This window comes from Zootoca vivipara, chromosome 6 (assembly GCF_963506605.1).
Source record: "Zootoca vivipara chromosome 6, rZooViv1.1, whole genome shotgun sequence".
NCBI classification, from domain to species: domain Eukaryota; kingdom Metazoa; phylum Chordata; class Lepidosauria; order Squamata; family Lacertidae; genus Zootoca; species Zootoca vivipara.
Window position 1 is genome coordinate 16,198,939 of NC_083281.1, and position 26,019 is coordinate 16,224,957.

Genomic DNA, 26,019 nt, shown 5'->3' on the forward strand with positions numbered 1-26,019 from the left:
CATGATTGACATCAGCTCAGAACCAGAGTGGGAGGCAAAGGCAGAAGGATGTGGCTTTTCCCTTCATTGTGACACCATCCAGCGAGGGGACCCGCTTTGCCCTGGCTGCTTGGGGGGGGGTATCCAGAGCCCAACACTGCCTGCCCTGAACCACTCTCGTCACAACTGCTTCCCGTGAGAGAAAAACACGCATGGAGTGGCACGCAGGAGGCAGCCGGGGCTGGGGTGGGGTAGGGGGTTTAGGATCACACACCGGGCGGTGGCAGCAGAATGGCATGCCGTTTCCATTTCAAACTGGCCGCCAAGGACCAGGGTCATCCCGGGGTATAAATAGCCGCTCCGTAAGGAAATGCCAGCAAGGTGGAGCCAGAGGACAAAGCCCCCCCCCACCATGGAGTCAGCCAGGGATGGAGAGCCAAAGCTATTCTTAGCAGGTCTGCTTCCTGATGCGCCTGTTTCAGAAAGCAGGGTGTGTGTTGTTGTTTGTCTGAATGGGATGTGTTCATGTCCTCTGGGGATGCGAAAGACCAGAGGTTCATCGTGGGGCTGCTACCCCAGTTAACAGTGGTTGTGGGATGATGGGGGGCTTGGAAGAGCCACCTACTGGTTTTATCGCCCAGTGTGCTTCCTGGCCGAGGCGGGATTTGAACCCAGGACCCTGGTTTCTCAGGTCTGGCCACTCTGGCCATGGCAGCACCACCGGCTCCGGGTGGTTGTGGGAAGATGCCGTGAGGCACGGCGGGTGGGAACGGTTGCCTTTGAGCAGGATTTCTTCGCACCACCTGAATTTTCCTCTGCCTTTTCTCTCCCTCTTTGCCACCCCCCCCCCAGTTTTCAGAAGAAGGTCGAAAGGTTCCACGAGGGGCAGCAGATTGAGACCACCCTCACTGCCGACGCCTTAATGGGCCGGACCATCATGCTCATCAACCACTGCCCACCTTTCAGGTAAGAGACGGACTCTCATCCCCCGTTTAAGCCTCGAGTGCCAGGGGAAAACCAGAGCAGCTGCAGTTACAGGTAGGTAGCCGTAGTCGAAACAAAATAAAAAAAAATTCCTCCTCTAAGGTGCTACTGGAAGGATTTTTTTTTACTTTGTTTTGACCAGAGCAGCTGCAGTTCAACCCCTTTCTCCTCCGGCCCCCACAATCGTTGCAAACTCTCCTGTCCCGCCCCCCCCATGTCCCAACCTAATGTCTATCGGCCTGAACTTGGATCCTCTCCACTTGCACAATGACATCGAAAGGCTCACCCCCACTTCACCCCTATTTGGGTCGTATTGTGTACTCATTCATTTGTTCGGATCTGAGCGCTTTGGATCCAATCGTACCCACTGAACTGAAGCTTGGTCAAGCAAAATCTCTCTCTGGATTTTCCACACGATTCTCCGCCTGTGCCTCCTCCCCACCGCGAGAATGTAGGCCCTGTGTGCTTGCCCCCCTGACCAGAATCTCTCCTGCAGGGATTACGTGGAGCGCTTGGCGAGGTTCGGCCACCCCGAGAGCGAGGCAGTGAGGTGCCAGGCCAACACCTCCCTTGACAGAGTGACTCGACTGTGCAACAGGGTGTTGGCTGACCACCTCTTTCAAAACCTCAAGGTATTGATTTTGGAGAAGACCTCCCCAGAGGGATGTTGGTTGGAGGGAGGGAGAAATCAATGACCTCGTCCAACATGATCTTGGGGTGGGTGAGGAATATCGGGGAGAAACTAATGCATAGTTAAACTGTGGAACTCATTGCTGCAGGAAGCAGTGATTTCCCCCACCGAAGACTGATTTAAAAGAGGATTAAGACAAATTAGGAGAGGAGCTAAAGATGGCCACTGGCCACAATGGCTCTGCTCTTCCTCCACGGCCAGAGGCAGTTGCTTGAAGTCACAGGAGGGGAGAGAGCTCTTGTGCTTGGATCCTGCTTTCGGTTTCCCCAGTGAGGCATGTAGTTGGCCTCTGTGTTGAGCCTTTATTTGGCAAGCAGATGGGTTCAATCCCTTGACATTTGCAGTTTTTTAAAAAGAACAACAGATCAGGTTGTAGAAGGTGATGAGGTCTTCTTGACTCTGCCCAAGACCCTGTAGAGCTGCTATCTGCTAGGGCAGACAATGCACAGAAGCTGCAGTTTGTCCAGGAGGACTTGAAAATACTGCAGTATTTGCAGGGGGTTGGGCTGGATGACCCCTGGGGTCCCTTCCAACTCTACAATTCTAGGGTGCTTTTGGACTACAGTTCCCATCAGATTGAGACAGAACAGCCACCAGCCATGGTGACTTACGTTCTCCCTCCACCGCTGGAGGCAGCAAGTCTCTGGGTACCAGTTTCTGGGAAACACAGGTGGGGAGAGACCATGGCTGTTGTTCTCAGGTTCTGCTTGCGAGCCTTCTCAGAAGAGGCACCTGCTTGCCAGAGGCCTCCCTGGCCTCCCTTGCTCCCTTGGCAACTGCTGGCTCTCTCTGTCTTCCTTCGTGATTTCCCCATCTCCCTGGGCCTGGGCCCATGGCGGGGGCCAAAGAACCCCAAGGTATAACCCCAGGCTGGTTGGCCAATGGCCAGGATACTGGACTGATCCAACAGATCTCCCTGTCCTCAGTGGTAGCTGAAACTGATTGGAGCTGCTGTCCAAAACATGCAGAGGATCACTGGATTTCGGAAAGCCGAGGCGGGCAGATGTGGCGCCAGATGGGTCGAGGGTCAGAGTCGTTTCTCATTCCTCCTTGCCTCCTCTGCCCCATGCAGCCCCACTTCCAAAAGCTGATGAAAAGGAAGTGGCTCAGCAACTCGGACGCCTTCTCCACCATCATGGGTACCCTGGAAGAACACGCCCAGAGGCTGAGGAAGATGAAGCTGGAGCCGTACCAGGTGAGCGGTCCTGCCAGGAAGGCAAATGGCCCTGCCCCCTGGCTGCACAGGAGACCCAAGCCATTGCTGCAAAGGTCAGGTACTAGCTACACTACACCTGGCCTGTTTTTCCAGGTTGCTGCTAAAGGCAGAGGAGCAGGCCGAGGCAAAGGGGGAGCAGGGCAGCCCTCAAAGAGGGAGGGCAGGAAGGCAGATTTCCGGTGCGTAAAAGAAAAGACTTATTCATGCAGTGCATAGTTAAACCGTGGAACTCCCTCCCACAGGAGGCAGGGATGGCCGCCCACTTGGGATGGCTTTATTTATTTCTTTATATTTAATTTACACATATAATCACCTGTTTTACAAACAAAAACACTTACGTACAGACACACACACACACACACTACACATATGTGACTTCCCTCCACCAGTGTACATCATTTCTTAGTCTTTAATATTCTTATTTACATTGCAATTTATGTCTCTCATCCTTAATATTGTTGTTTTACTAATATTTTGTTTTCTAAATTAACTTTACAAACATACCAGCATGTTGTCTTTCGAACAGTGTTTACTCATGTAATCTTCAAGCCATTTCCATTGTGACCTTTATTTCTGATTTGTTTGATATCTTATCACTGCAGTTAATTTTGCCAATTCAATGAATTCAAAAAGTTTATTTAGCCATTCTTCCTTTGTAGGGATGTGATTTCCTTTCCAGTTCTTTGCAAGTAGGGGCCTGGCTGCAGCGGTTGCGTATAAAAATAATACTTTCCTGTCTTGTGGTATATCCTTTCCAATTATACTCAGTAGTGATAGACACAGGTGGCGATGTGGGTAAAACCACTGAGCCTAGGGCTTGCAGGAAGGTAAATGGTGTTTCCGTGCGCTGCTCTGGTTCACCAGAAGTGGCTTAGTCATGCTGGCCACATGACCTGGAAGCTGTCTGCGGACAAACGCCAGCTCCCTCGGCCTATAGAGCGAGATGAGTGCCGCAACCCCAGAGTCGTCCGCAACTGGACCTAATGGTCAGGGGTCCCTTTACCTTTAGGGATGCCTCAGGTTTTTTTCTAGAGGAATTTTGAGCATCTTTTTTAATTCCTCATGCAACTCCAATTTTTTTTTACTTTTCCACTTGGATGGCTTTAGAAGAGGACTGGGCAAATCTTCGAAGCAGGAGAGGGCTATTGATGGCTGCTAGCCACAGTGGCTGTGCCGTGATAGCCACGGTCTGCTTCCATTGTCAGATGCAGCAATACTAGTTGCTGGAAGCCACAGGGGTGGGCAGCGGTCTTGCACTGCTGACTGCATGGCCTCCTTTTACCTCTGCGTGGCCTCGCTTGGGCCCAGCCGCGATCCTGTCTCTGATCTCCCTCCGCTGCATATCTCTCTCTCTCTTTTACATTTATTATTTATACTTTTCAGATATACGCATTTCACTGGTTTTACAATCATTTTGACATTTCAGAACTGGACTTCCTTCCCCCTCTTTCTGCGATTCCTTAAATTTATTTTTTAATACCTTCTGCGTATCCAGATTCACTTAACTTACTCATTTATTTATCTTCTTTAAATAGATACACTTAACTGCAGGTGATTACAATGACCCTGCCAGTGAATCATAGAATCGTAGAGTTGGAAGAGACCACAAGGGCCATCCAGTCCAACCCCCTGCCAAGCAGGAAACACCATCAAAGCATTCTTGACATATGCCTGTCAAGCCTCTGCTTAAAGACCTCCAAAGAAGGAGACTCCACCACACTCCTTGGCAGCAAATTCCACTGTCGAACAGCTCTTACTGTCAGGAAGTTCTTCCTAATGTTTAGGTGGAATCTTCTTTCTTGTAGTTTGAATCCATTGCTCCGTGTCCGCTTCTCTGGAGCGGCAGAAAACAACATTTCTCCCTCCAGTAAACCATTTCCACACTTTTATAAAAGTTTGTTATCTTGATTTCTTATCCTTCCAGTAAGTTTCGCCATTTCTGCATATTCCATAAGTTTTTGCATCCATTCTTCCTCCTTTGCTGGGACTTCTTCTTCTTTCCATTTTTTGGGCGAGTACCATTCTTGCCGCTGTACATGAATAAGTTTCTATGCAATTGAGGCAGCTGCTTCCTTGTCTCTCGCCAGATGCTTCTGAAGGATGTGCACCGCCAGGTCCTCATCGAGTACGTCCGGCCCCTGATGCAAGTCCGGTTCGTCTGCACCACCTCCAAGATGAGGACCAAGATGGCAAACAAACTGCGGCGTGAAGCCAAGGAGCTGGAGGAGTTCTTCACCCAGCTGGTGAGGACCGGGGGAGTGGGGTGAGGGGTGGACCCCCCGCCCCTGCCACCAGTTTCCAAAGCGGGGCTGGCGGTGGGAGGGAGAGCAGGTGCAGAGGAGGAAGTGGCGCCCCGTACCAGCCTCTAGCCCAGGGGAAGGATGCGGCCCAACCGCCTTCTCAATTCGGCCCGTGGACGGTCTGGGAATCTGTGTGTTTTTACATGAGTAGAATGTGTCCTTTTATTTAAAATGCATCTCTGGGTTATTTGTGGGGACTGCCTAGTGTTTTTGCATGAGTAGAATGTGTCCTTTTATTTAAAATGCATCTCTGGGTTATTTGTGGGGCCTGCCTAGTGTTTTTGCATGAGTAGAATGTGTGCTTTTATTTAAAATGCATCTCTGGGTTATTTGTGGGGCACAGGAATTCGTTCATTTCCCCCCCACGAAATATAGTCCAGTCCCCCACAAGGTCTGAGGGAGACAGTGGACCGGCCCCCTGCTGAAAAAGTTTGCTGACTCCTGCTCTAGCCATTGCTTTATTCCTTTTTATTATTTTATTTTTAGAAGTAGATCAAACAGATTGATACAATGAAGAGAACAGAATCACAAGAAAGGAGATGTCTTCAAGATACCATACTTAAATCCAGTCAGTAGAGACCATTAGGAATGCACAGCAGAGACGGTGATGTCTTTAGGATATAGGGTTTAGTTGCACAAATCACAGCATTAGCACCCCAGGAGTCTTAGAATCATAGAATCATAGAGTTGGAAGAGACCACAAGGGCCATCCAGTCCAACCCCCTGCCAAGCAGGAAACACCATCAAAGCATTCTTGACATATGGCTGTCAAGCCTCTGCTTAAAGACCTCCAAAGAAGGAGACTCCACCACACTTCTTGGCAGCAAATTCCACTGCCAAACAGCTCTTACTGTCAGGAAGTTCTTCCTAATGTTTAGCTGGAATCTTCTTTCTTGTAGTTTGAATCCATTGCTCCGTCTTGCTCCTCCCATAGCCGCAGTCTTGGACTGAACCAGAAACCAAGCACCTCTCTCTCTTCCAGCTTCTGCCTGCTTCCAGCTCAGCTCTCACACAAGAACCTGGCTGTTGTTCTTCTATCTGCCAGTCGGGTGAGGAGAGGCCCACCCATTTGCCCTCTGGCACAGAGTCACTTCTTTTGTTATCCTAATGATGGTACTTAGATGGCAAAGAGCGCCCCCCCCCATTTCACCTGTCTGACCAGTTCAGCAGTGGGATCCTCCATTAGATTTTAACCCTTGCTGCTTTTGGAAGCACCTGTTTTTTCACCTACTGCTAAAACGCCTTGCGTTCTTCTACCTACCAAAGCGGAAGTCCTGTTGCCTAGTCGGATTTCATCAGGCACCCGCACAGGGGTGCTGAAAGCTGAGCTTGCTTCAGGGTCCTTTACCTCCAGTCACCCCCAGTGCCAAGGCATTGTTTCCCAGAATTGCTTTCCTTGTTGTTCTAGGAGGAGCCATGGTAGTAATTATATCCCCTTCTCTGAGAATCATTCAAGGCAGCTTGCTGCAAAAATAGAAGCAGTGTTTTGTTTTGTTTTTTAAAAAGGTGCAATCGAAAACAAAAGCAGTAAAAATAGCAGGCCCTCAAAGGGCCATAGCTCAGTTGGCAGAGTCTATTCTAATAATAATAATAATAATAATAATAATAATAATAATAATAATAATAATTTTTATATATCCCGCCCTTCCCGGCCAAAGCCGGGCTCAGAGTGGCTAACAACAGGTAAAAATAGCACAGTGTACATAAAATCACACAGTCAATTAATTAAAATACATTCTAAAATCAATTCAGAATCAAATTAATGGCAACCACTGGGTTAGAGTTCTATGAGGATTACAGAAGGAGAGAGGGGGTCAGACTGTGCCTTGGCCAAAGGCCTGGCGGAACAGCTCCGTCTTGCAGGTCCTGTGGAAAGATGTCAAGTCCTGCAGTCTCTTGTGACAGAGCGTTCCACCAGATCAGTGCCACGGCCGAAAAGGCCTGGCTCTAGTCGAGGCCAGCCTAACCTCCCTGTGGCCCGGGATCTCCAAGATGTTTTTATTTGAAGACTGTAAGGTCCTCCATGGGACATACTAAGAGAGGCGGTCCTGTAGGTACAAGGGTCCTAGGCTGCATAGGGCTTTAAAGGTTTAAACCAGCACCTTAAACCTGATCCTGTACTCCACTGGGAGCCAGTGCAGCTGGTATAGCACCAGGTGAATGTGATCCCATGGCGAGGGATCCCATCCCCGACAGCATCGCCAGGAACCCTGCCTGAAGCCCTGGGGAGCTGCTGCTGCTGCCAGCTCAGACCGTCCTGAGCTAGATGGAGCCAGTGGTCTGACTCAGTATAAAGCAGAGGTATTAAGCAGAGGTTGGATGATCATCTGCCATGGATGCTTTAGCTGAGGTTCCTGCATTGCAAGGGGTTGGACTAGATGACTCTTGGGGCCCCTTCCAATTCTACAGTTCTATGGCAGCAGATTCCTTTGTTCCTAAAACTTAAAACCAGCAGTCCCAAGAGCAACATTCACAAAGTGTCAGGGCGGTTGTCAGGAGCAGGTCAGCATTAAATCACATGGAGTAAGCTAACTCTTTATCCTGGTTGGCTCAGGAGCGCCATGCCTTAATGAGCACAGCAACTCTTCTTGGAAGGTCTTGCCCCTACGAGGCAGTTGTGGAGGCTAAAGATCCACGCCTTCCCACCGCTCTAAGTCTCTTCCTCCACCGAGTCCTTCCCAAGCAATCTGAGACTATGCCAACGTGCCTGTATCTGTCCTCCCTCTTCATACCTCTTTTGGGTCCTGGGAGACCAGAGGTGAGGGGAGCCTGTCACAGCAGGAGGGGGAGACTCCCTGGCTTCTTCCCCAGTCTGCCTCCACTCTGCCTCTTGGCCCCTTTCCTCTCCAGCCTCCTCTCCTGTCTGGACTGCTCTCTGCCACAGTCTCTTCCTGCTCACCAAACCCTGCTACCTTTTCAGCTTCCAGCATCTCCTCCCCCCAGTCTGCTCCTCCTCCTCCCTCTGACCACATCCCACCACCCTTGGCTCTGAGCTTTCTTCCCTTGGGGGTTCCCCAACTGGTGGCTCCCCCGCACACTCCTCTGCACCCTGCCAGTCACGACACAAAGGCAACTTGAAATCAGCCGAATTGCTGAAATCCCTTTAAAATGGTAGAATGATTGACATTAAAAGCCGGCTGGAAGAAAAACGTTTTCGGTGGTGATCTACGAACAGCTCTGACCTTCAGACAGTTCTTCCTGGTGTTTAGTCGTCGGAATCTCCTTTCTTGTAACTTGAAGCCATGGGTTCGGGTCCTACCCTCCAGAGGGTGATATGGTAGCCATCTTTAAATATCTGAAAGGTTGTTGCATGGTGCAAGCTTGGGTTAGACTGAATGACCCCCTGGTCCCTTTCAGCTACGATTCTATGAAAAAGATGGATGGCTGAGGGTGCAAAGATTATCATCTCCACCCAATATACCCCTGGAAGCTCAGGAAGGGTGTGTTACTGCAGGTGCCAGCACAGAGGAGGCACACAGGAGGATGTTGAGTCAAACAAAATAAGACCAAATCTTTATTATTGCGGTCCGTGACCAGCGCGGAGTAAAGCGAAGCAAAATTGAGGAAGCATAAAACACGATAGGGGATGCTAGGTGTGGTTTGCCAGATGCTGAGAGCCAGTGATGGTGGTGTGGTTAGAGTGTCAGTCTAGGACCTGGGAGGGACCCGGGTTCAAATCCTATACTCGAGCACAGGGCTCACTGGGTGTGACCCATAGCAGGGAGTTCCAAAGGTCAGTTCTGATTTTATTTTGATTTCCACCCCAAAAAAGTCATTTCCTGGTGTTTGTTTTGCGGAGGCAGTTCATAAACTCTCCTGTCTCCTTGAGTCGGGATGAGGAAGGGGTTATCTATATTTAACTCTCTTCCCTACTTTAAGGCTGCCGCTGTCCCTTGCTTGACCGTCTCCTGTCTCCCTCCCCTTCCTCGCAGGAATCCAACTCATCCTGGCTGGACAAGGTTGTCCCACACCTGGCCGAGATCATTGAGCTGGAAGACATTGCTGCCATCCAACTGGAAGTGGGCTTCCTCGCAAAAGACTTTCCCGACGTGCAGTGAGTTCCCACACTCATTTTTTGTGGGTATGGGGAGGCCAAACCTTCTTTAGTTGCAGGGGGGGTTGTTGTACCCATAAACATTTGTAGCAAAGCATTTCCCGGATCTGAAGGCTGGGGGGGGGGGGAACAAAACAACCAGCATCTCATGAGAAGGTAACACGGACAGCAGAACTTGTCTGGGTTTTCCGAGTACATAGGACGACATCGGCCCAGGGCATGGCAGCTGCAAAAAAATGACAAATTGCATGCTAGGAATCACCAGGAAAGGAATTGAAAATACAAGTCCTGAAATCATAAATGCCGTTAATGCAAGTCTACGGTGCAATGGCATGGTTGCCTCGCCTCCAAAAGAGATACTGTAGAGCTGGAACAGGTTCAGAAAAGGGCCACCGAAATGATCGAGGGGATGAAGAAAGGTTGCAGCCTCTGGGACTTAGCGAAGAGGCGGGATGATAGAAGTTTATAAAAATGTCGCACGACCCAGAGAAAGAGAGGACAGAGAAAAGTTTATCTCCTCCTCTCGTAATTCTAGAACTCGTAGAACAGACAACGAAGCTTGGGCACTGGAAGAATCAGGGCAGGTTAAAGAAAGTCCTTATTTGTGCAGCGCAGAGTTAAACTGTGGAACTCCCTGCCACATGAGCCAGTGAAGGCCACCAACTTGGGTGGCTTTAAAAGAGGGTTGGACAAATTCATGGGCTGTTGATGGCTACTAGCCACGAGGCATTTGCTTATTCCTCTGTCTTTGTGATGCCACTTCAGAACAGTCCCTTTGCTGCGTTCTGAGTAGCTGCACCTTTGCGGTTCTGCGGAGCCACAAGGCTCTCCGCGGGGGCCACCCAGGGCCCACCCAAGTCCTTGCCTGACCTCCTGATCCCATGCGAATGGGCCCTTGGCCAGCGCCAGGCAGCCTTGCTCCGTGCAAAAGAACAGAGAAGCACGAGCTCAGAACTCAGGCATCCATCAAGGTTGCTACCTCCCATCGGGAGAGGAAAAGGCCCATCAGGTGGGGATGTGCGCAACCTGAGGACGTGGCGCTTGGCCAGCAAGGAAGCTTCTCAGGGCCTGAAACAGGACGCTCCAGACCTTGACCTCTTCCCTGCGGAGAGGCAAAGCCAGCGGTTCAGGGCCACAGCGGGGTCAGCTGCCGCTCAGCGCCTTTTTCCGTGCCGTGGCTGGAGGTTCTGGCATGGATCGCGCAGCCCAGTTGCATCTTCTGCGGGTGCGAGAAGAGGTGCGACCTTTCGAGGAGACGAGGGAAGCGTGCTTAGGTGGGACTTCCTAAGAGGAGAAAAAGCAGCTCCCCTGGGGGAACCAGCTGCTCAGGGAGGATGCCTGTCCTTGTGCCAGTTCTAAGAAGGAGCTAGATAAAGTTTCTCAATGTTGCGGAAAAGGGTTGGGCTCTGTGGTCCGTTGACCCCCTGGTTGTGTGGCTCTATAATCTCCAGGGAGGTCATCTCTCCCTCCCTCCCTCCCCCCCTCTCTCTCTTTGCCTCTGGCATCCTCTGCCTCTTTCCTGAACGGAGCTGAATGTTGGGAGGTTCAGGACAGATAAAGCCTTCCTTGACGCAGCACAGAGTTAAACTGTGGAACTCCCTGCCACAGGAGGCAGTAGTGGCTGCCCACTTGGAGGGCTATAAAAGGGGATTAGAGGAATTCATGAAGATGAGGGCTATCGATGGCTGCTATGCTCTGTCTCCACGGTCAGAGGGAGCAATGCTTCTGAACACCAGTTGCTGGAAACCACAGGAGGGGAGAGAGCTCTTGTGGTCGGATCCTGCTTGCTGGTCTCCCAATGAGGCATGTGGTTGGCCTCTGTGTTGAGCCTGTGTTTGGCAAGCGGATGGGTTCGATCTCTTGACATTTGCAACAGGAGGTTGGACTCTTCTTATGTTCTCATGGAGCCTCCAGGTCCAGAGGCAGTCTATCTAGATTCCTGGATTCTTAGGGGTATTTGGCTACTCTGAGAACAGGATGCTGGGCTAGATGAGCCCCTTTTGGCCTGATCCAGCTGGCTCTCCTCATGTCCTTACCTTCGCCCCCACCCACCCCACCCCTCCTTTGACAACACACATTCCCAATATATCTTCCTAGCTCCTGCTTGACCCCCTGAAGCAGAATCTGAGGCAGGTAGGTCAAGTCCCTTAGGGACCCTGGAGGGTGTCCTCCTCCTCCTCCTTCCAAGGATAGCCAGAGGAGTCACTCCCGGTTTTCCCAGGACGGAGGGGAGGCTGGCAGGCTATAAATACCCGCCGCCTACTTCCACGCTGCCCGCGCAGCTCCCTCCATCTACCAGCCGGCTGCGTCACTCAGGGAGGGCGAAGGCGCTGCCTTATCGTGCCTCCTCTGTTTGTTTCCCTTTCCATCTTCCTGCTTATTGCATCCTTAGGAATTGTTTCGGAGGCGACAGATTGCCCGCTAAGTGTGGCTGACGGACGTTTCCTGTTTTATCTGGACCCTTTCGGGCTTCTTGTTTCTTGGAAGAGGAAAGAGAGAGAGAGAGAGAGAGAGAGAGAGAGAGAGAGAGAGAGAGAGAGAGAGAGAGAGAGAGAGAGAGAGAGAGAGAGAGAGATCCAGCAGGAGAAAAACAAGCGGCTGGCCTTCAGACGGGAAGTGGGCTCTGTAGCAACTTCCTGGAGAGGGTGGCAGGGCAAGAATCGGACTGGCCTGTGCTGGGAGCCGGAGGTCTCCGCGACCCTTCTAGGCTAGTTAGGTGTTGTCCCGACAGCTTGGAGGAAGAAAAAGTTTCGAGAATGTTGAGACATGCAGCAAAAGTCCACCCAGAGCCATGTCTCTAACTTCAGTCCTTAGGAAGGAAGAGCACAAACCTTGTAATAATAATAAGAAGAAATTTATTGTGCCCATCTGACTGGGCTGTCCCAGCCACTCAGCATGTGAGTGGATCCAGATTAATAGTCAGGCTCTGGGTCCATAGAGCCCACCTCTCTCATATACAAACACACAGAGAGATCTGGAACCACATTTTATCTATCAGCATCTTGTGTCCAATGGGCCGCAAATCCATTTTTTAACCGCCACGGTTGTGTGAACATGCCCATGGTGCGGGAAAGTGTTCAGGGCTGAGTCAGCCTGGAAGGAGGGGTGAGCAGGGAGGTAGCCAAGAGGGGTGATGGCCCCAAACAACAACAACAAAGGGATCCCCCTAAGATTTCTCCGAAATGGACATAAATGGCACATGCCAAAGGAACATAAGGAGAGCCTGCAGGATCAGGCCAGTGGCCCATTCAGCCTGGCATCCTCTTCTCACCATGGCTGAACAGTTGCCTTTGGGAAACCTGCAAGCAGGATTTGAGTGCAAGAGCAACTCTCCCCTCCTGTGGTTTCCAGGAGTCATTGCTGCCTCCAGCCATGGAGGGAGAGCAGATCCTTCATGGCTAGTAGCCACCAAGATAGTCCTCCTCTCCTCCGCCATGAATACTGTGTCCAGTTCTGGGCACCACTATTTAAAAAGGATGTCGACAAGCTGGAAGGTGGGCAGAGGAGGGCAACCGAGATGATCAAGGGAACCAAGCCTTATGAGGAATGGTTGAAGGAGCTGGGTACGTTTAGTCTGGAGAAGAGGAGATGGAGAGGAGATATGAGAGCCATCTTCAAATATCTCAAAGGCTGTCCCGTGGAAGGTGGAGCAAGCTTCTTTTCTCCTGCTCTGGAGGGTAGGACTCGAACCAATGGCTTCAAGTAACAAGAAAGGAGATTCCCACTAAAAATCAGGGGAAACTTTCTGATGGTAAGAGCTGTTCAACAATGGAACAGACTCCCTCCGGAGGTTAAGGACTCCCCTTGGAGGTTTTGAGCAGAGGTTGGGCAGTCATCTGTAAGGGATGCTTTAGCTGAGATTCCTGCATTGCAGGGGGTTGGACTAGATGACCCTCGGGGGTCCCTTCAAACTCTACGATTCAATAATTCTATGAATCCAACTAACGCTCTTTTAAAGCCATCCAGGTTGGTGGCCACCCCACCTCCCGTGGGAGGGAGTTCTGCAGTTTAAACTTTCTGGCTATTAAACTGTTGCACAGCGGGAGCCATGAACCCTGAAAGATTCCCCAGAAGTTGCCCTGCTGAGCAACCGCCCTCTGAGCTTGCACCTCTTCAACCCAGCTGCAGCTTGCAGGGGAGAAGGGAATGGATCCTCTTGCCACAGGAGTATGTAGGTCACACACGCGCCCCCCCCCCCCCTCGGGGCATGCGGGGAGGTCAGGGAGGAAAGAGCAGCCCCCTCCATCACCCAGCATCACCACCCTCCCCGGATCGTCCTCCCAGAGAAGCGCGGAGGAAGGAAGCTCTGCGCTTTGCCAGGCGAGACTTCCTCTGAGAAGACCCTGCTAGGATTGGGGGGGTGGGGTGTGTGGCAGCAAGGCTGTTGCGCCCGGGTGGCAGCCGTGGGGAAGGTCAGCAGGGGACGGATGCGAATTCCTAATTAGTGGAGGCCTTTCTGAAGAAGCGGGGCGACTTCCCCTCCACACCGCAGGGCTCTCCGGTGCTGGGAAGGAGGACCTCAGAGGGCCCATTAATGCAGCGGCCAGCCTTGCGCCAGGCCCCTTGCTCCCGCCTGCCGTGCTTCTGGGCAGCCGGCAGAACGGGGCTCGGCTGATTACACGGGCCCAGCGCCAGCTTCCTGAAGTTAACGAGACATCCGAAGCAGCAGCAGCAGTAGCAGGGCTTTAAATAAACCGTCTCGCAAAGTCACGTTTTGTAGAGCTAGGGGGCAGCTCCTGCGGACCCTTCCCTTGCTTTGGACCTGGGGGCAGCGGGAGAAGGGGCTGCAGGCAGGCACTGTTTGGGTCTGGGGTAGGGCTGGACCACAGAGCTGGCCTTTTAGGATGTGCTGCAGCCCTGGGAAACTGGAAGACAATTTTTATAAAGAGCCTGGCTGTAGGATCAGGCCAAAGGTGGCCCCCTAGCCCAGCAGCCTCTTTTCACAGTGGCCAGATATCCCTAGGAAACTAGGAATCTGGGTAGACTGCCTCTGGAGATGGAGGCTCCAAAAGAGCATAAGAAGAGCTGCTGAACAAGGCCAAAGGGGGCCCATCTGGTGTTCTCACAGTGGCCAAGCAGATTCTCCAATGGGAAACCTGCAAGCAGGATTTGAGTGCAAGAGAAACACTCTCCCCTCCTGTGGCTTCCAGGGACTGGTATAGAGAAGCATTGCTGCCTCTGACGGATGAAAAGCAGGTTAAGATTCACCTTGACTCTCTAAGCATCTGGGGCAGGCGTGTCTAAACATTTTAGCAGGCGCCAGGACAGCGAGGGCACCTGCATGAGATCAAGAGGCAAGGAGTTCCAAAGTGTAGGTGCTACCACTCTTAATAGAAATGCAAAGCATTATGTGCGCCTCGCCCATCCGACTGGGTTGCCCCAGCCGCTCTGGGTGGCTTCCAACAAATGTATAGAAACATAATAAAGCATCAGGCGTTGAAAACTTCTCTTCCTCCTCCTCCAGGAAGAAGCATGTGTCTGCCATCTTGGACATCCGCGGTCTGCAGAACCAGTCTCACCGCCAGGACATCCTGGCCGCCATAGAGAGCCTGGAGCCGACAGAGGATGGGGAGGTGCCCTGCCTGGACCGAGCCTTCTTCAATGACATCCGCACCAGCAAGGTCTTCTGCGTCCGCCTCCAGCTGCAGTACGTCTCGTTCCTGGGGGTGACCGGACTCTCGCGGCTCCGCCAGATGCCTTGGCGGCGGCGGCGGCAACAACAACAGCAGAAGCGTCGGCACAGGCAGCGGCCCAAAGAGAGCGAGGCCGAGTCGCAGGTGTGAGGGCGGGCGCCCTGCCAAACAGTGGACTCCCTCGCTCAGCCGCCAGGTTATGGGGCGGGGGCCTGGAGCCTCCCACAGGGGGTGCCTTTTCTGTCCCCCAAAGAGCCACCCGCTGCAGTGCTCCAACTCTGAATGAGGGCTGTGGCACCCGCTCCCCGCAAGAGCCAGCTGTATTTGTTGCTTGCATTTTATTCCGCAGCCGAGATTTCGCAGGCATCCTGGCCACATTTCAAAGTACCTGGGTGGTTGAAGGAAAGGACTCCTCTCCTATTAACTGGGATGCAGGTTTAAAACTTTAAAGCTAAGGTTGCAAAAGGGGACAGGGAGGGAGATGTTTATGCATCCGTTAAAGAAGAATCCAGCTCTGCCTGGAACAGGGGAAATCGAGCCACTGGTATATCATGAGAGATGGGCAAAATCATTTATTTAAGTCGTGTTGGGAACCTTTTCCAGGCGGAGGGCCGCATTTCTCCTGAATCAACCTCCCAAGGGCCACAGGTGGGCGGTGCCAGATGTCAAAGTGGGCGGGGCAATGGATGTAAATTTTTACCTCTGTACAGTGGGCTCATTTCTGCGCATACTCCCTCCTTGCCCTCCCTCGAGAGGCAAACAAGAAACATCATCAGAGTTCTGGGGGCCACATGGAGAGGACTCAGGGGGCCACATTCAGATCCTGACACACAGCTACGTGAACTGTTCATACGTTGAAGTTCTACTGCATAATTTAGTTCCTTATATGGCAAGAGATGTATGGGGGTTACCCGACCCTCTGCTCAAAGTAGGGGGCACATCTCACCTCCCCCCACTTCCGTGACTCAGTTTCTCCCTTGGACCAGGGGGCAGATGGTTGGCACAGGACAAAGTGAGGGTTGGAGTAAGCGAGGCCTTAAGGGAGTAAGTATACCTGCTCTGGATGTATGTATGTATAAATAAATAAATGCATATTAATTTAATACCACCCTTTCTTTTGTATATTTTGGGGTGGGTGGGTGGCCAGCATCTTCAAATGAAGCCTTTCTCTGCTCTTGGGAATGTGACTGGGTCAAGAGGGGGAGGGCTGGCACCACCAAGTGGTACACCAAGGAATTCCTGGCCCATGTCAGTCGTAGACTCGTAGAGCTATGAAGGCACCTCCAAGGGTCATCTAGTCCAACCCCTGCAATGCAGGAATCTCAGCTAAAGAATCCCTTATTGATGGCCATCCAATCTCTGCTTTAAAACCTCCTTCTGAGGGAGGCCGTTCCACTGGCAAGCAGATTTTATTCTCAGAAAATTATTCTTAATTATTTAGTTGGAATCTCCTTCCTCACCATTTGAATCCAGCGCTTCGAGTCCTTCCCTCTGGAGCAGCAGGAAAAAAAGCTTGCCTACAAGGAAGGTTCCACTTGCACTGTGGCTAGAAAGCACCCTTCCCAGAGGTTCTCCACTTGTCATGCATCCGGGCGATTTGCCCCTTGCCCTGCTCCTTTTCAAGGGCAAACACACTCTTTAGTGATAGATCGGAACAAATGGGGGGAGGGGACCGACTCGTATTGCTGTTTGCTCCGACTGAGCGCTAAAGAGCGATTTCCCCCAGGGACCAGAGGAAGGGTGGAAAAGCCCAAAGAGAGAAAGACTAACCCCCTTCCAAGTCACAAAGGTCTTTCTACCTAGTCGCCTGCTGGCAAGATCCGCTCGCCATGGGTGACTAGGCCAAGTGCTCCTGAAAGCCTGCCTTCAGGTATTAGCTCAGGGCTTGGAAGAACAATCGCATGATGTTCTTGCTAATGCGTCTTGATTGCTTTTTAGAGGAGGGGGAAAGCGCCCCCTTCTTCCTCGCCTGCCATTAGTCCTTCTCCGGTGAGACTCAGAAAAGCTTCCAGGAAAACCCTTGCCCACCCCAGCCTCCCCCACCTCTTAATGGCTGAGGACGGGGACTCCCCTCCTCACACATCCGCCACCCCACCTCCCAGACGCAATAGCTAACCTGAGGCTGGCTTAATGAGTTTCCCAGCCACATGGCTTAATTGCTCTCACGCAGCCTCCTTCCTTTGGGATCTGCTGGATCCCAGCGGCTTCCCCCAGTGATGGAGGGGGCTGGGGCAGGGAGCAGGGCAGAGGGACTGAGTCAGAGTCCGGGACTCAAACCCCGCTCCCCCACCGAGACATGTTGGTGCCTAAGGCAGAAAACATCCTATTCCTTCCTCCTCCAGGGGTGAATCATTAACAACTGAATGGCAAGTTTTAACTGTGCCCCAGAAGCTGTCCGAAGCAGCCCACTTCTGCCTCCATTCTAACAGCGGGGTCCGGGCTAGCTTGCCACCTTGTGTGACAAAGGTTCGAGGTCAGGCCCAGATCATAATTAATTTGGAGACATGGTTTGCAGACATAATGTTCTCCCTCCACCCTGGGTCAGGGGACATAGTGAGCCAAAGGTAGGCTTTGTGTGTTCCTGGAAACGTCCAAAGGATGGAGGTGCAGAGAAGATCTTGGCTGGCAGAGCACTGAGGGAGCTGGTACAAAAGGTCAAGGCCAAGGTGGAGGAAGCAAGAGCGCAAGGGCCTGGCCTTTGCTACAGCCAGAGGCTAAGGAGGCACAACAGGAATCTGGCTCGGGTCACATTTAAAGGTGACCTTTCCCCCTGCACTTTCAGAAGCCAGTTCACGAAGAACTGAATCACAGCCGTTCTTTGAAATTTGCACTGCTCTGAATTTTGCACTGCACACCTCCACTGAAATAGTGTTCACACAGCGGCACATACGAGGGCGAAGTATGCAATATAAGGTGCCTGTAGCAAGGGAAACGGCATGCAAGAAGGCATCCTATCAAAAATGCACAAATCGCTGTGCAAAAACGTTTGCAAATCCCTGATAAAACGCAGGCGAATTTTCACAAGGGCCTAAAAAGCACATTGCAAACGGATGCGCAAATGTGGAGAACTGAGCTTTTGATGGGAAAAAGGAGGAACGGAGAGAACTAGAAACAGAAGAGATTTCCCCTTCCCTAGCCAGAGCTAGGACCAAATAAATTCAGGAGGGGACGGTGGAAGAGGAATTGTTTGTTTAAATATATATATATATATTTATATAAACACACAGAGAGAGAGAGAGAGAGAGATATTGTTTCTTTAAAATGATGAACCCCAAAAGATTACTTGCAGGGGTGCACTCTGCACATGCTCTGAGGTACTCTAAAAGAATAAAGCATGAGCCCAGTAATGGATTCCCTTCTCAAATGGAATTAATTCTTTCTCTTTTGACCTCCCATTTTCTGAGGGCAGGGTAAGGCAGGAAGGTCACCAGGAGGAGACACTCTGTGCAGGCTCAGAGATGCTCCACTCCGAGTGCCTGCAGCAGAACGTGACTTCCAGAGGCACCCAGAGCCTCTCACCTTACATCTTGGCTGACAGGCTTGCGTCCTCTTCAGACTTCGTGCAGCCAACCAGCCAGGGATTTAACAAACAAGCTTCCTGTTCTTTACTGCCTGCCGGGAATAGCTGGAGACAGGAGAACTGTCAAACACTCGCATATTCAAAAGCTGAGCCTGCAACAAAATGTTGCAGCATGACACCTTCGCCTCCTAAGAGGAATGCCCCACCTGCTCAGGACTGCAACCAGCCAGCCAGCCAGCCGTGTCTGGATCCTAGATGATCCTCAGGGTCCCTTCCACCTATGAGTCTAAAAACTTCCCAATACAAGGGTGCCTTCGGATGTTGCGCAGTTCTTTATCTCCCCTGACATCTGATGGGAGGGTGTTACACAGGGCGGGCACCACCACCAAGAAGGCCTGGTTCCCTGTAGCTTTGCTTCTCGCAATGAGGGTACCAGCAGAAGGCCCTCGGAGCTGGACCTCAGTGTCCGGGCTGAGCGATGGGGGTGGAGACGCTCCTTCAGGTATACTGGGCCTTTGAGGGCTTTAAAGTTCAGCACGAACACCGAATTGTGCTCGGAAACATACTGGGAGCTAGTGAAGATCCTTTAGGCTCAATGGGCTGGTTTTTGGGGTAAGGATGGGTGGGGGGGTGGTTGTTTTAAATCTGTTATAATTTTGCATTTCCCCAAACATATTCATGCCCACTTTTGCTTCTCGGTGGGCCCACTTTGGTGCCAGTCCTCGGAACCTGCCTTTGCCGCAAGAAGCAGGCGGTTAATGATTTCACGCCTAAAACACCAGGCAGCAGCTAAAAAAGCCAATGCAATTCTGGGCTGCATCAATAGGAGTATAGCATCTAGATCAAGGGAAGTAATAGTACCACTGTATTCTGCTCTGGTCAGACCTCACCTGGAGTACTGTGTCCAGTTCTGGGCACCACAGTTCAAGAAGGATACTGACAAGCTGGAACGTGTCCAGAGGAGGGCAACGAAAATGGTCAAAGGCCTGGAAACGATGCCTTATGAGGAACGGCTTAGGGAGCTGGGTATGTTTAGCCTGGAGAAGAGAAGGTTAAGGGGTGATATGATAGCCATGTTCAAATATATAAAAGGATGTCATATAGAGGAGGGAGAAAGGTTGTTTTCTGCTGCTCCAGAGAAGCGGACACGGAGCAATGGATTCAAACTACAAGAAAGAAGATTCCGCCTAAACATTAGAAAGAACTTCCTGACAGTAAGAGCTGTTCAGCAGTGGAATTTGCTACCAAGGAGTGTGGTGGAGTCTCCTTCTTTGGAGGTCTTGAAGCAGAGGCTTGACAGGCATATGTCAAGAATGCTTTGATGGTGTTTCCTGCTCAGCAGGGGGTTGGACTGGATGGCCCTTGTGGTCTCTTCCAACTCTATGATTCTATGATTCTAGGTGGCCTGCAACTGGCTGGGAGGCAGGCTGCTTTGAACCGACTTGGGCCTGTGTTCTTGTGTGCCCTGGCAGTAGCTCAGCACCAGAAAGGTCCCAGCAGGTAGGGTGGGGAGAGACTCCTCTGCCCCAAACCCTGGAAAGTCACCGCTGCCAGGCAGTGTAGAAGTTACTGAGCTACATGTATCGGTGGTCTGACTCAGTATAAATCAGCCTCCTCCGTTCCTACAGGGGCTGCCACATTCCGGACGCGACACCCATCAGCAGAAGCAGCGCACTGGGGCGGCACGGCCTGTCCCAGCGCACCGGCTATGTCTCAGTTTCTCTGGGACGTTGTTCGGATCCAGCTCGGAAAGACAAACCCTCCTTCCCCCAGCCTCCTCCTCCTCCCCGCCGGCCCCGTCAGGGGATATTCCGCCACCAGCACTGCATCCCCTATCAATCCCCCCTCGTGTCCTGACCTGTCCAGGAGGCCCTGCAGAAGTAAACACAGGCGGGAAAAGGCCGGACCATTTATCCTGCGAGATGTAAACTCTCTTGATGGATGAAGAATAGCTGTGGTGGTGGCCAGGGCCCTCTTGCCAATGCGGACGCCTCCAGGGACCACTTGGCGGTCTGCTTGTGTTAGGAAAGTTAACACTTGTCCTCAGTGACATTTCCTAGAACAGTCCTCCTCCTCCTCCTCCTCCCCCCCCCCCGGCCGCCATCCCCTCCGTCAAGAACAAAACAAACACCCTGAGAAAAATGTCTGTGCTCTCAAACCCACAATTCTGAAAGCCTAGGGCGACCAGAAAAAGCTTGCCTCCCTCTCCTGTGACAATAGAATTTGTAAAATAAAAAAATTCCTTCAGTAGCACCTTAAAGACCAACTAAGTTTTTATTTTGGTATGAGCTTTCGTGTGCATGCACACTTCTTCAGAACATGCACACGAAAGCTCATACCAAAATAAAAACTTAGTTGGTCTTTAAGGTGCTACTGAAGGAATTTTTTTATTTTACTTCGACCCAGACCAACACGGCTACCTACCTGTAAATAGAATTTGTGGGCTGAATGCCGGACGGATAAAAGAAAGCTGTTCAGGCAACGCACAGTTGAACCATGGAACTCCCTGCCACATGAGGCTGTGATGACTGACAGAGATGGGTTTGAAAGAGGATTGGGCAAATCCATGGGGAAGGCTAGCAATGGCTAATGGCCACCGTCGGAGGCAGCAATGCTTCTGAACGCCATTTGCTGGAAACCGCAGGAGGGGAGAGTGTTGCTCTTTTGCTCGGATCCTGCTGTCGGGCTTCCCATAATGGGCAGCTGGTTGGCCACTGCGAGAACAGGACGCTGGACTAGATGGGCTCTCCTTACATTTTTGTAGAAACTCCGGGAGCAGCAGGCTGAAGCTTGCTTACTAATTTATTTCGGAAGAACTATACAGCGCTTGCTTGTCAAACCAACCCACCCCGAAGCAGTTTACGAAAAAGATCAAACAATAAGCTCGACAGTAAAAAACAACCCTTTGAATCATTCAAAAGATAAAATCAGATTTGTGGTGCTGCGAATGCTTTCCCACCCTTCCTGTAGCATCTTCTCGTCTCTTTGTCTCTTTCTTATTTGCAAAAAAGTCTGGTTATTCTGAGAAGCGGGGGAGCGTTTTACGCAAAGGAAGGGGGTGCTCAGCCAACTTCCATTAAAACAACCTGGATTTTTATGTAAACCAATAATCCCGCCTGAGAACATCAAATATCCAGTGGAAGGGAATTCCGCAGGTCATACCCATTTGAATAGAATGTGAGCAGTTCTGTTCTGAGCAGTTAGTCTCTTAGCTATTGAGTAGATGACCAGGTCTAACGGGGTGGCAGGATGGGGGGAAGAGACCCGGCCCCACAAACGAATCATTTCCAACTTGGGGCGGGGGGGGGGCTCTGCTTTGAAACAGTGTCCAACCCCAGAGAGGAAGAAAGTGGCCTCTATAAATAGCCGCCCCACAGATGGCCTCTGTGGGGGGCCAGGCCAGCTTCCCCCACCACACCCCCGGTCAGGAGGCTGCCAGAGAAACCGGCCCGACTAGAATGAGGTGGCAAGGGAAGAAATAAATCTAGTGATAGCGTCAGACCTGGAGGCCTGTTAGGGCCGGGGGGGGGCGCCTGGCAGCCCTCCTCGGTGGGGAGACGCTTGGCGCAAGGGGTCAGGGCACTGTGGATCACAGGGCAGCGGCCTGGGGGAAGGAAGGGCCCCGCCTTCTGCTGCCCCCCCTTTCCAACTGCCCTCCTGCACGTATTCCCCCTTGACGGAGCACCAGAGACGAGGGGGTGAGGGGGGTCAGAGGGATGTTTATTATCTGGGAAACGCAGGAAAACGCTCCAGCATTTCCTTCAAAACAGCCCTGCCTCTCCAAAAAGGGATAAAATACGTTTTCGTGCAGGGAAGGGAGCAGGCCAGCTAGGGCCAGAGAGAGAAGGGGGTGGCGGTGCGTGAGAACCTTAGAAGAGCCTGGCTTCTGTACCAGGCCAGTGGCCCCTCTAGTCCAGCATCCTGTTCTCACTGTGGCCAAAAGGAAGCTAAGAATCTAGATAGACTGCCTCTGGACCTGGAAGTTCTCTAACAGCCTGCTGAATCAGGCCAAAGGGGGCCCATCTGGTCCAGCATCCTGTTCTCACAGTGGCCAACCAGATGCACATCCTGGCAAACCTGCAAGCAGGATCCGAGTGTGTGAGCAGCTCCTGCCATTCCCAGAGGTAGACTGCCCCGGGCATGGAGGTTCTGCTGTTTCAGTAGACCAGGCACCCCCAAACTGCAGCCCTCCAGATGTTTTGGCCTACAACTCCCATGATCCCTAGCTAACAGGACCAGTGGTCAGGGATGATGGGAATTGTAGTCCAAAACATCTGGAGGGCCGAAGTTTAGGGGTGCCTGCAGTAGACCTTCATTTGGAAAGCCGTGCTGTATCAGGCCAAAGGGGGCAGTGGCCAAATATCCCTAAGAACCTAGGAATGTAGATAGATTGCCCGTGAAGCTGGAGGTTCCACGAGAACATACAAAGAGCCTGCTGCTGGATCAGGCCAGCTTCCTGTTCTCACAGTGGCCAGCCGGATGCCTCAGTGGGAAGCCCGACAGCAGAATTCGAGCACAAGGTCAACTCTCCCCTCCTGCAGTCTCCAGAAACTGGGATTCAGAAGCATTGCTGCCTCCAATAAAAGCAAGGCAAGCAAGCAAACCCCTCTGTTCCTTTTTATTTGGAAACAGATGCAGCAACCTGCAGGAAAAGCAGTCTGTGCATGCTCAGAGATACTCTTCTTCCCTATGACTTTATGCCCTGGGACTGGGTCGAAGAAAGCCCACAGAGATCCGTTCTTATTTATTCAATTCACAAGATTTATGCGCCACTGGATTGTAAACGAAACCTTGAAGCGGTTTGCAAAAAATATTACAACAATAACATGGGTGAAGGGGCAAGCAATGAACTGTGATAATTAATAATAATAGTAAACAATAATAATAGTGATTGCAGTCTCCATGGCGGGAAACCAGGGAGGCTATTTTACTTTATTTCATTTATAAATCCTTATTAGTTTTACATAAAAGTTACACACCATAAACATAACATTTTCATACATTAAAAAGGGGGTTCTTTCGAACCTTGAGACCTCCTTCCTTTCCTCCATGGGTTCCAATTCTAAATTTTATCTCTGCATCTTTTACTGTAATCTATCTATTACATCATCATAGTATCCAAAATCGATGTTACTTTACAAGTGTCATTGTATTCCTACCAATGATTTCAACTGTTTACGGTGGTCTCTTAAATATGTTAGAAAGTTATTCCAGTCTTTTAAAAATACTTGGTCTTCCCGATATCTGATCTTTCCCGTCAGTCTCGCCATTTCTGCATATTCCATCAGCCTGGTCTGCCACTCATCTCTGGTCGGTACTTCTTAAGATAAGATATCTTTATTGTCATTGTCCCCTTGCGGGAACAACGAAATTACTCGGTTGCTACATCCACTCAGATAAAGCATTCTGCATAATCCAAAATTACAAAACCTAATTAAAAACAGTAAATATAATACAAAATAACAAGTAAAATAAGATGACTTCAAAGTCCAGGCTTTCCATTTAAGGCCAGAATCGCTCTAGAGAAGAAACTGTTCCTGAGACGGCTCGTTCTTGCCTGCATAGTTCTATATCTCCGTCCCGATGGCAGGAGCTCAAAGAAATGGTGACCAGGGTGCGTTGGATCTCTTGATATGTCTAGTGCTTTTCTATGGCACCTGGTGGTGTAGATTTGTTCTAAGGTGGAGAGTGAGCAGCCAATAATGCTCTCTGCTGTTTTAATAATTCTACACAGCCCTGCTCTGTCCTGGGAAGTACAGCTTCCGTACCACACACATAAACCGTACGTGAGCACGCTCTGTATGGCACAGTGATAGAAGGCAAGCAGCAGCTTTTGTGGAAGATGGTTTTTCCTTAAAATTCTCAAAAAGTACAGTCTCTGCTGTGCCTTCTTCACAAGCCCCCTTGTGTTGACACTCCAGGATAGATCCTCCTGTAACTCAGTCCCCAGGAATCTGAACGTTGTTACCCTCTCCACGCAGATTTCGTCAATCAAAAGTGGCTGGACATCGTTCTTCTGTCTCCTGAAGTCCACCAGGAGCTCCTTTGTTTTATTTGTATTTATGAGCAAGTTATTAACTCTGCACCACTCTGTCAGCCGCTCCACCTCATCTCTATAGTCCATTTCACCCTCCTTATCAGAGATGAGCCCGATCACGGTTGTGTCATCTGCAAATTTGACAAATTCTTCTTTCCATCTTTACGCTAGAAGCATCCTTGCTGCTGTCACTGCATACATAAACAGTCTTTTATTTTCTTTTGCCTAACAAAAAAAAGCCTCTGGTTTTTTTTAACAAAAGTTAACTTAAACATTTTTTTTCCAGCTCATTGTATATCATTTCCCAGAAAGCTTTTACCACCCCACACGACCACCACATATGATAAAACGTATCCTCTTTCCTTTAACATTTCCAGCACATGTTTGAACTGGATCTAGGCATTTTTGCAATTTTACTAGGCGTCAAAATACCAACAGCACATCATTTTCCTATGATTTTCTTTCAAAGAACAGCAAGGAGGCTATTTTAAGCTGCGCATATCAGGAGCCCTTCTTTGTGAGGATGACACATCGACCATCGCGGTGAGCAAGCCGGAGGAGGGTATGGCCTAGAGGACAGAAATAAAACCTTCTTGGCCTGGAAGGCAGCAAAGGGAAGGATGGACAGACAGACAGACGGGAGGAAATGCTTCATACGGATGCAGCATCCACGTCAGGAGCGGATGGGGCAGGCGGGCGGGGCAGGCGCTGGAGCAGGGAGAACTGCAGGCCCACATGCCAGGGGGGTGGATGGGTGAGAGACAGACACCTTTAACATTCTCTCTTGTTTACACATCTTTGTGCCCTGTTATGGAAATCACGAATTTTCCCTAACAGCCGTGATCTAGCAACCAGATGAGCTGCAAACAAGGGCTTGTCTTTGTCTAGGGGATTCCCTGTCTCCCCACTCAGGAAGTCCTCAGTTAGGGATTCTTGAGCTGCAATTCCTGCATCACAGGGGGTTGGACTAGATGCCCCTTGGGAGCCCCTTCCAACTCTTCTTCTTCTTTGGCTATCCCTCGTAGCCGAGTAAGATTGTCTTCCATAAACACGGTTTTAACAGTGAGTCCGTAAGTGACTGTGGAGGCCAATTCTGGATCCACACGTCCTTCCACAGTGGGAACGTTGGTCTCCGGTGTGGATTTGCCAAGTGTGCCTTCCTCTTAGCACATTTCTCCCTTGCGTCCAGAGTTCGAGTGTCTTCAAAGCCCATGACACCTGTGGTAAAGGCTGTTCTCCATTTGGAGCGTTCGCAGGCAAGTGTTTCCCAATTGTTGGTGTTTATACTACATTTTTTAAAAAAAGATTTGCCTTGAGAGAGTCTTTAAACCTCTTTTGTTGACCACCAGCATTACACTTTCCATTTTTAAGTTCAGAATAGAGTAGCTGCTTTGGAAGACGATCATCAGGCATCCGCACAACATGGCCAGTCCAACGAAGTTGATGTTGAAGAATAATTGCTTCAACACAGGTGATCTTTGCTTCTTGCATTAGTTTTGGGTTGATTCAGTTAAGGGGAGCCTTTTTTACGGAGCTGGTTTTCTGGTACAGAGAGAAGGGCAAAGACCTAGGATACGTTTATTCGGTAATTGAATGTGCGTTTAT

General features: G+C 50.7%; 1 protein-coding gene across 2 annotated transcripts in view; it reads left to right on the forward strand.

Moving 5' to 3' along the window:
- Positions 1-16,007, forward strand: part of EXOC3L2 (exocyst complex component 3 like 2) — a 40,544-nt gene extending 24,537 nt beyond the window's left edge. Inside the window, exons 7-12 of one of the 2 annotated variants that reach the window (XM_035117669.2) lie at positions 832-945; positions 1,460-1,595; positions 2,727-2,849; positions 4,958-5,113; positions 9,103-9,224; positions 14,689-16,006. In XM_035117669.2, coding sequence (XP_034973560.2) covers positions 832-945; positions 1,460-1,595; positions 2,727-2,849; positions 4,958-5,113; positions 9,103-9,224; positions 14,689-15,007 — 970 coding nt within the window. In that variant the 3' untranslated portion in view covers positions 15,008-16,006. Of the gene's footprint in view, positions 1-831; positions 946-1,459; positions 1,596-2,726; positions 2,850-4,957; positions 5,114-9,102; positions 9,225-14,688 lie in introns of both variants that reach the window. The other variant, XM_035117670.2, reaches the window with a different exon arrangement.
- The last annotated feature ends 10,012 nt before the right edge of the window (positions 16,008-26,019 follow it).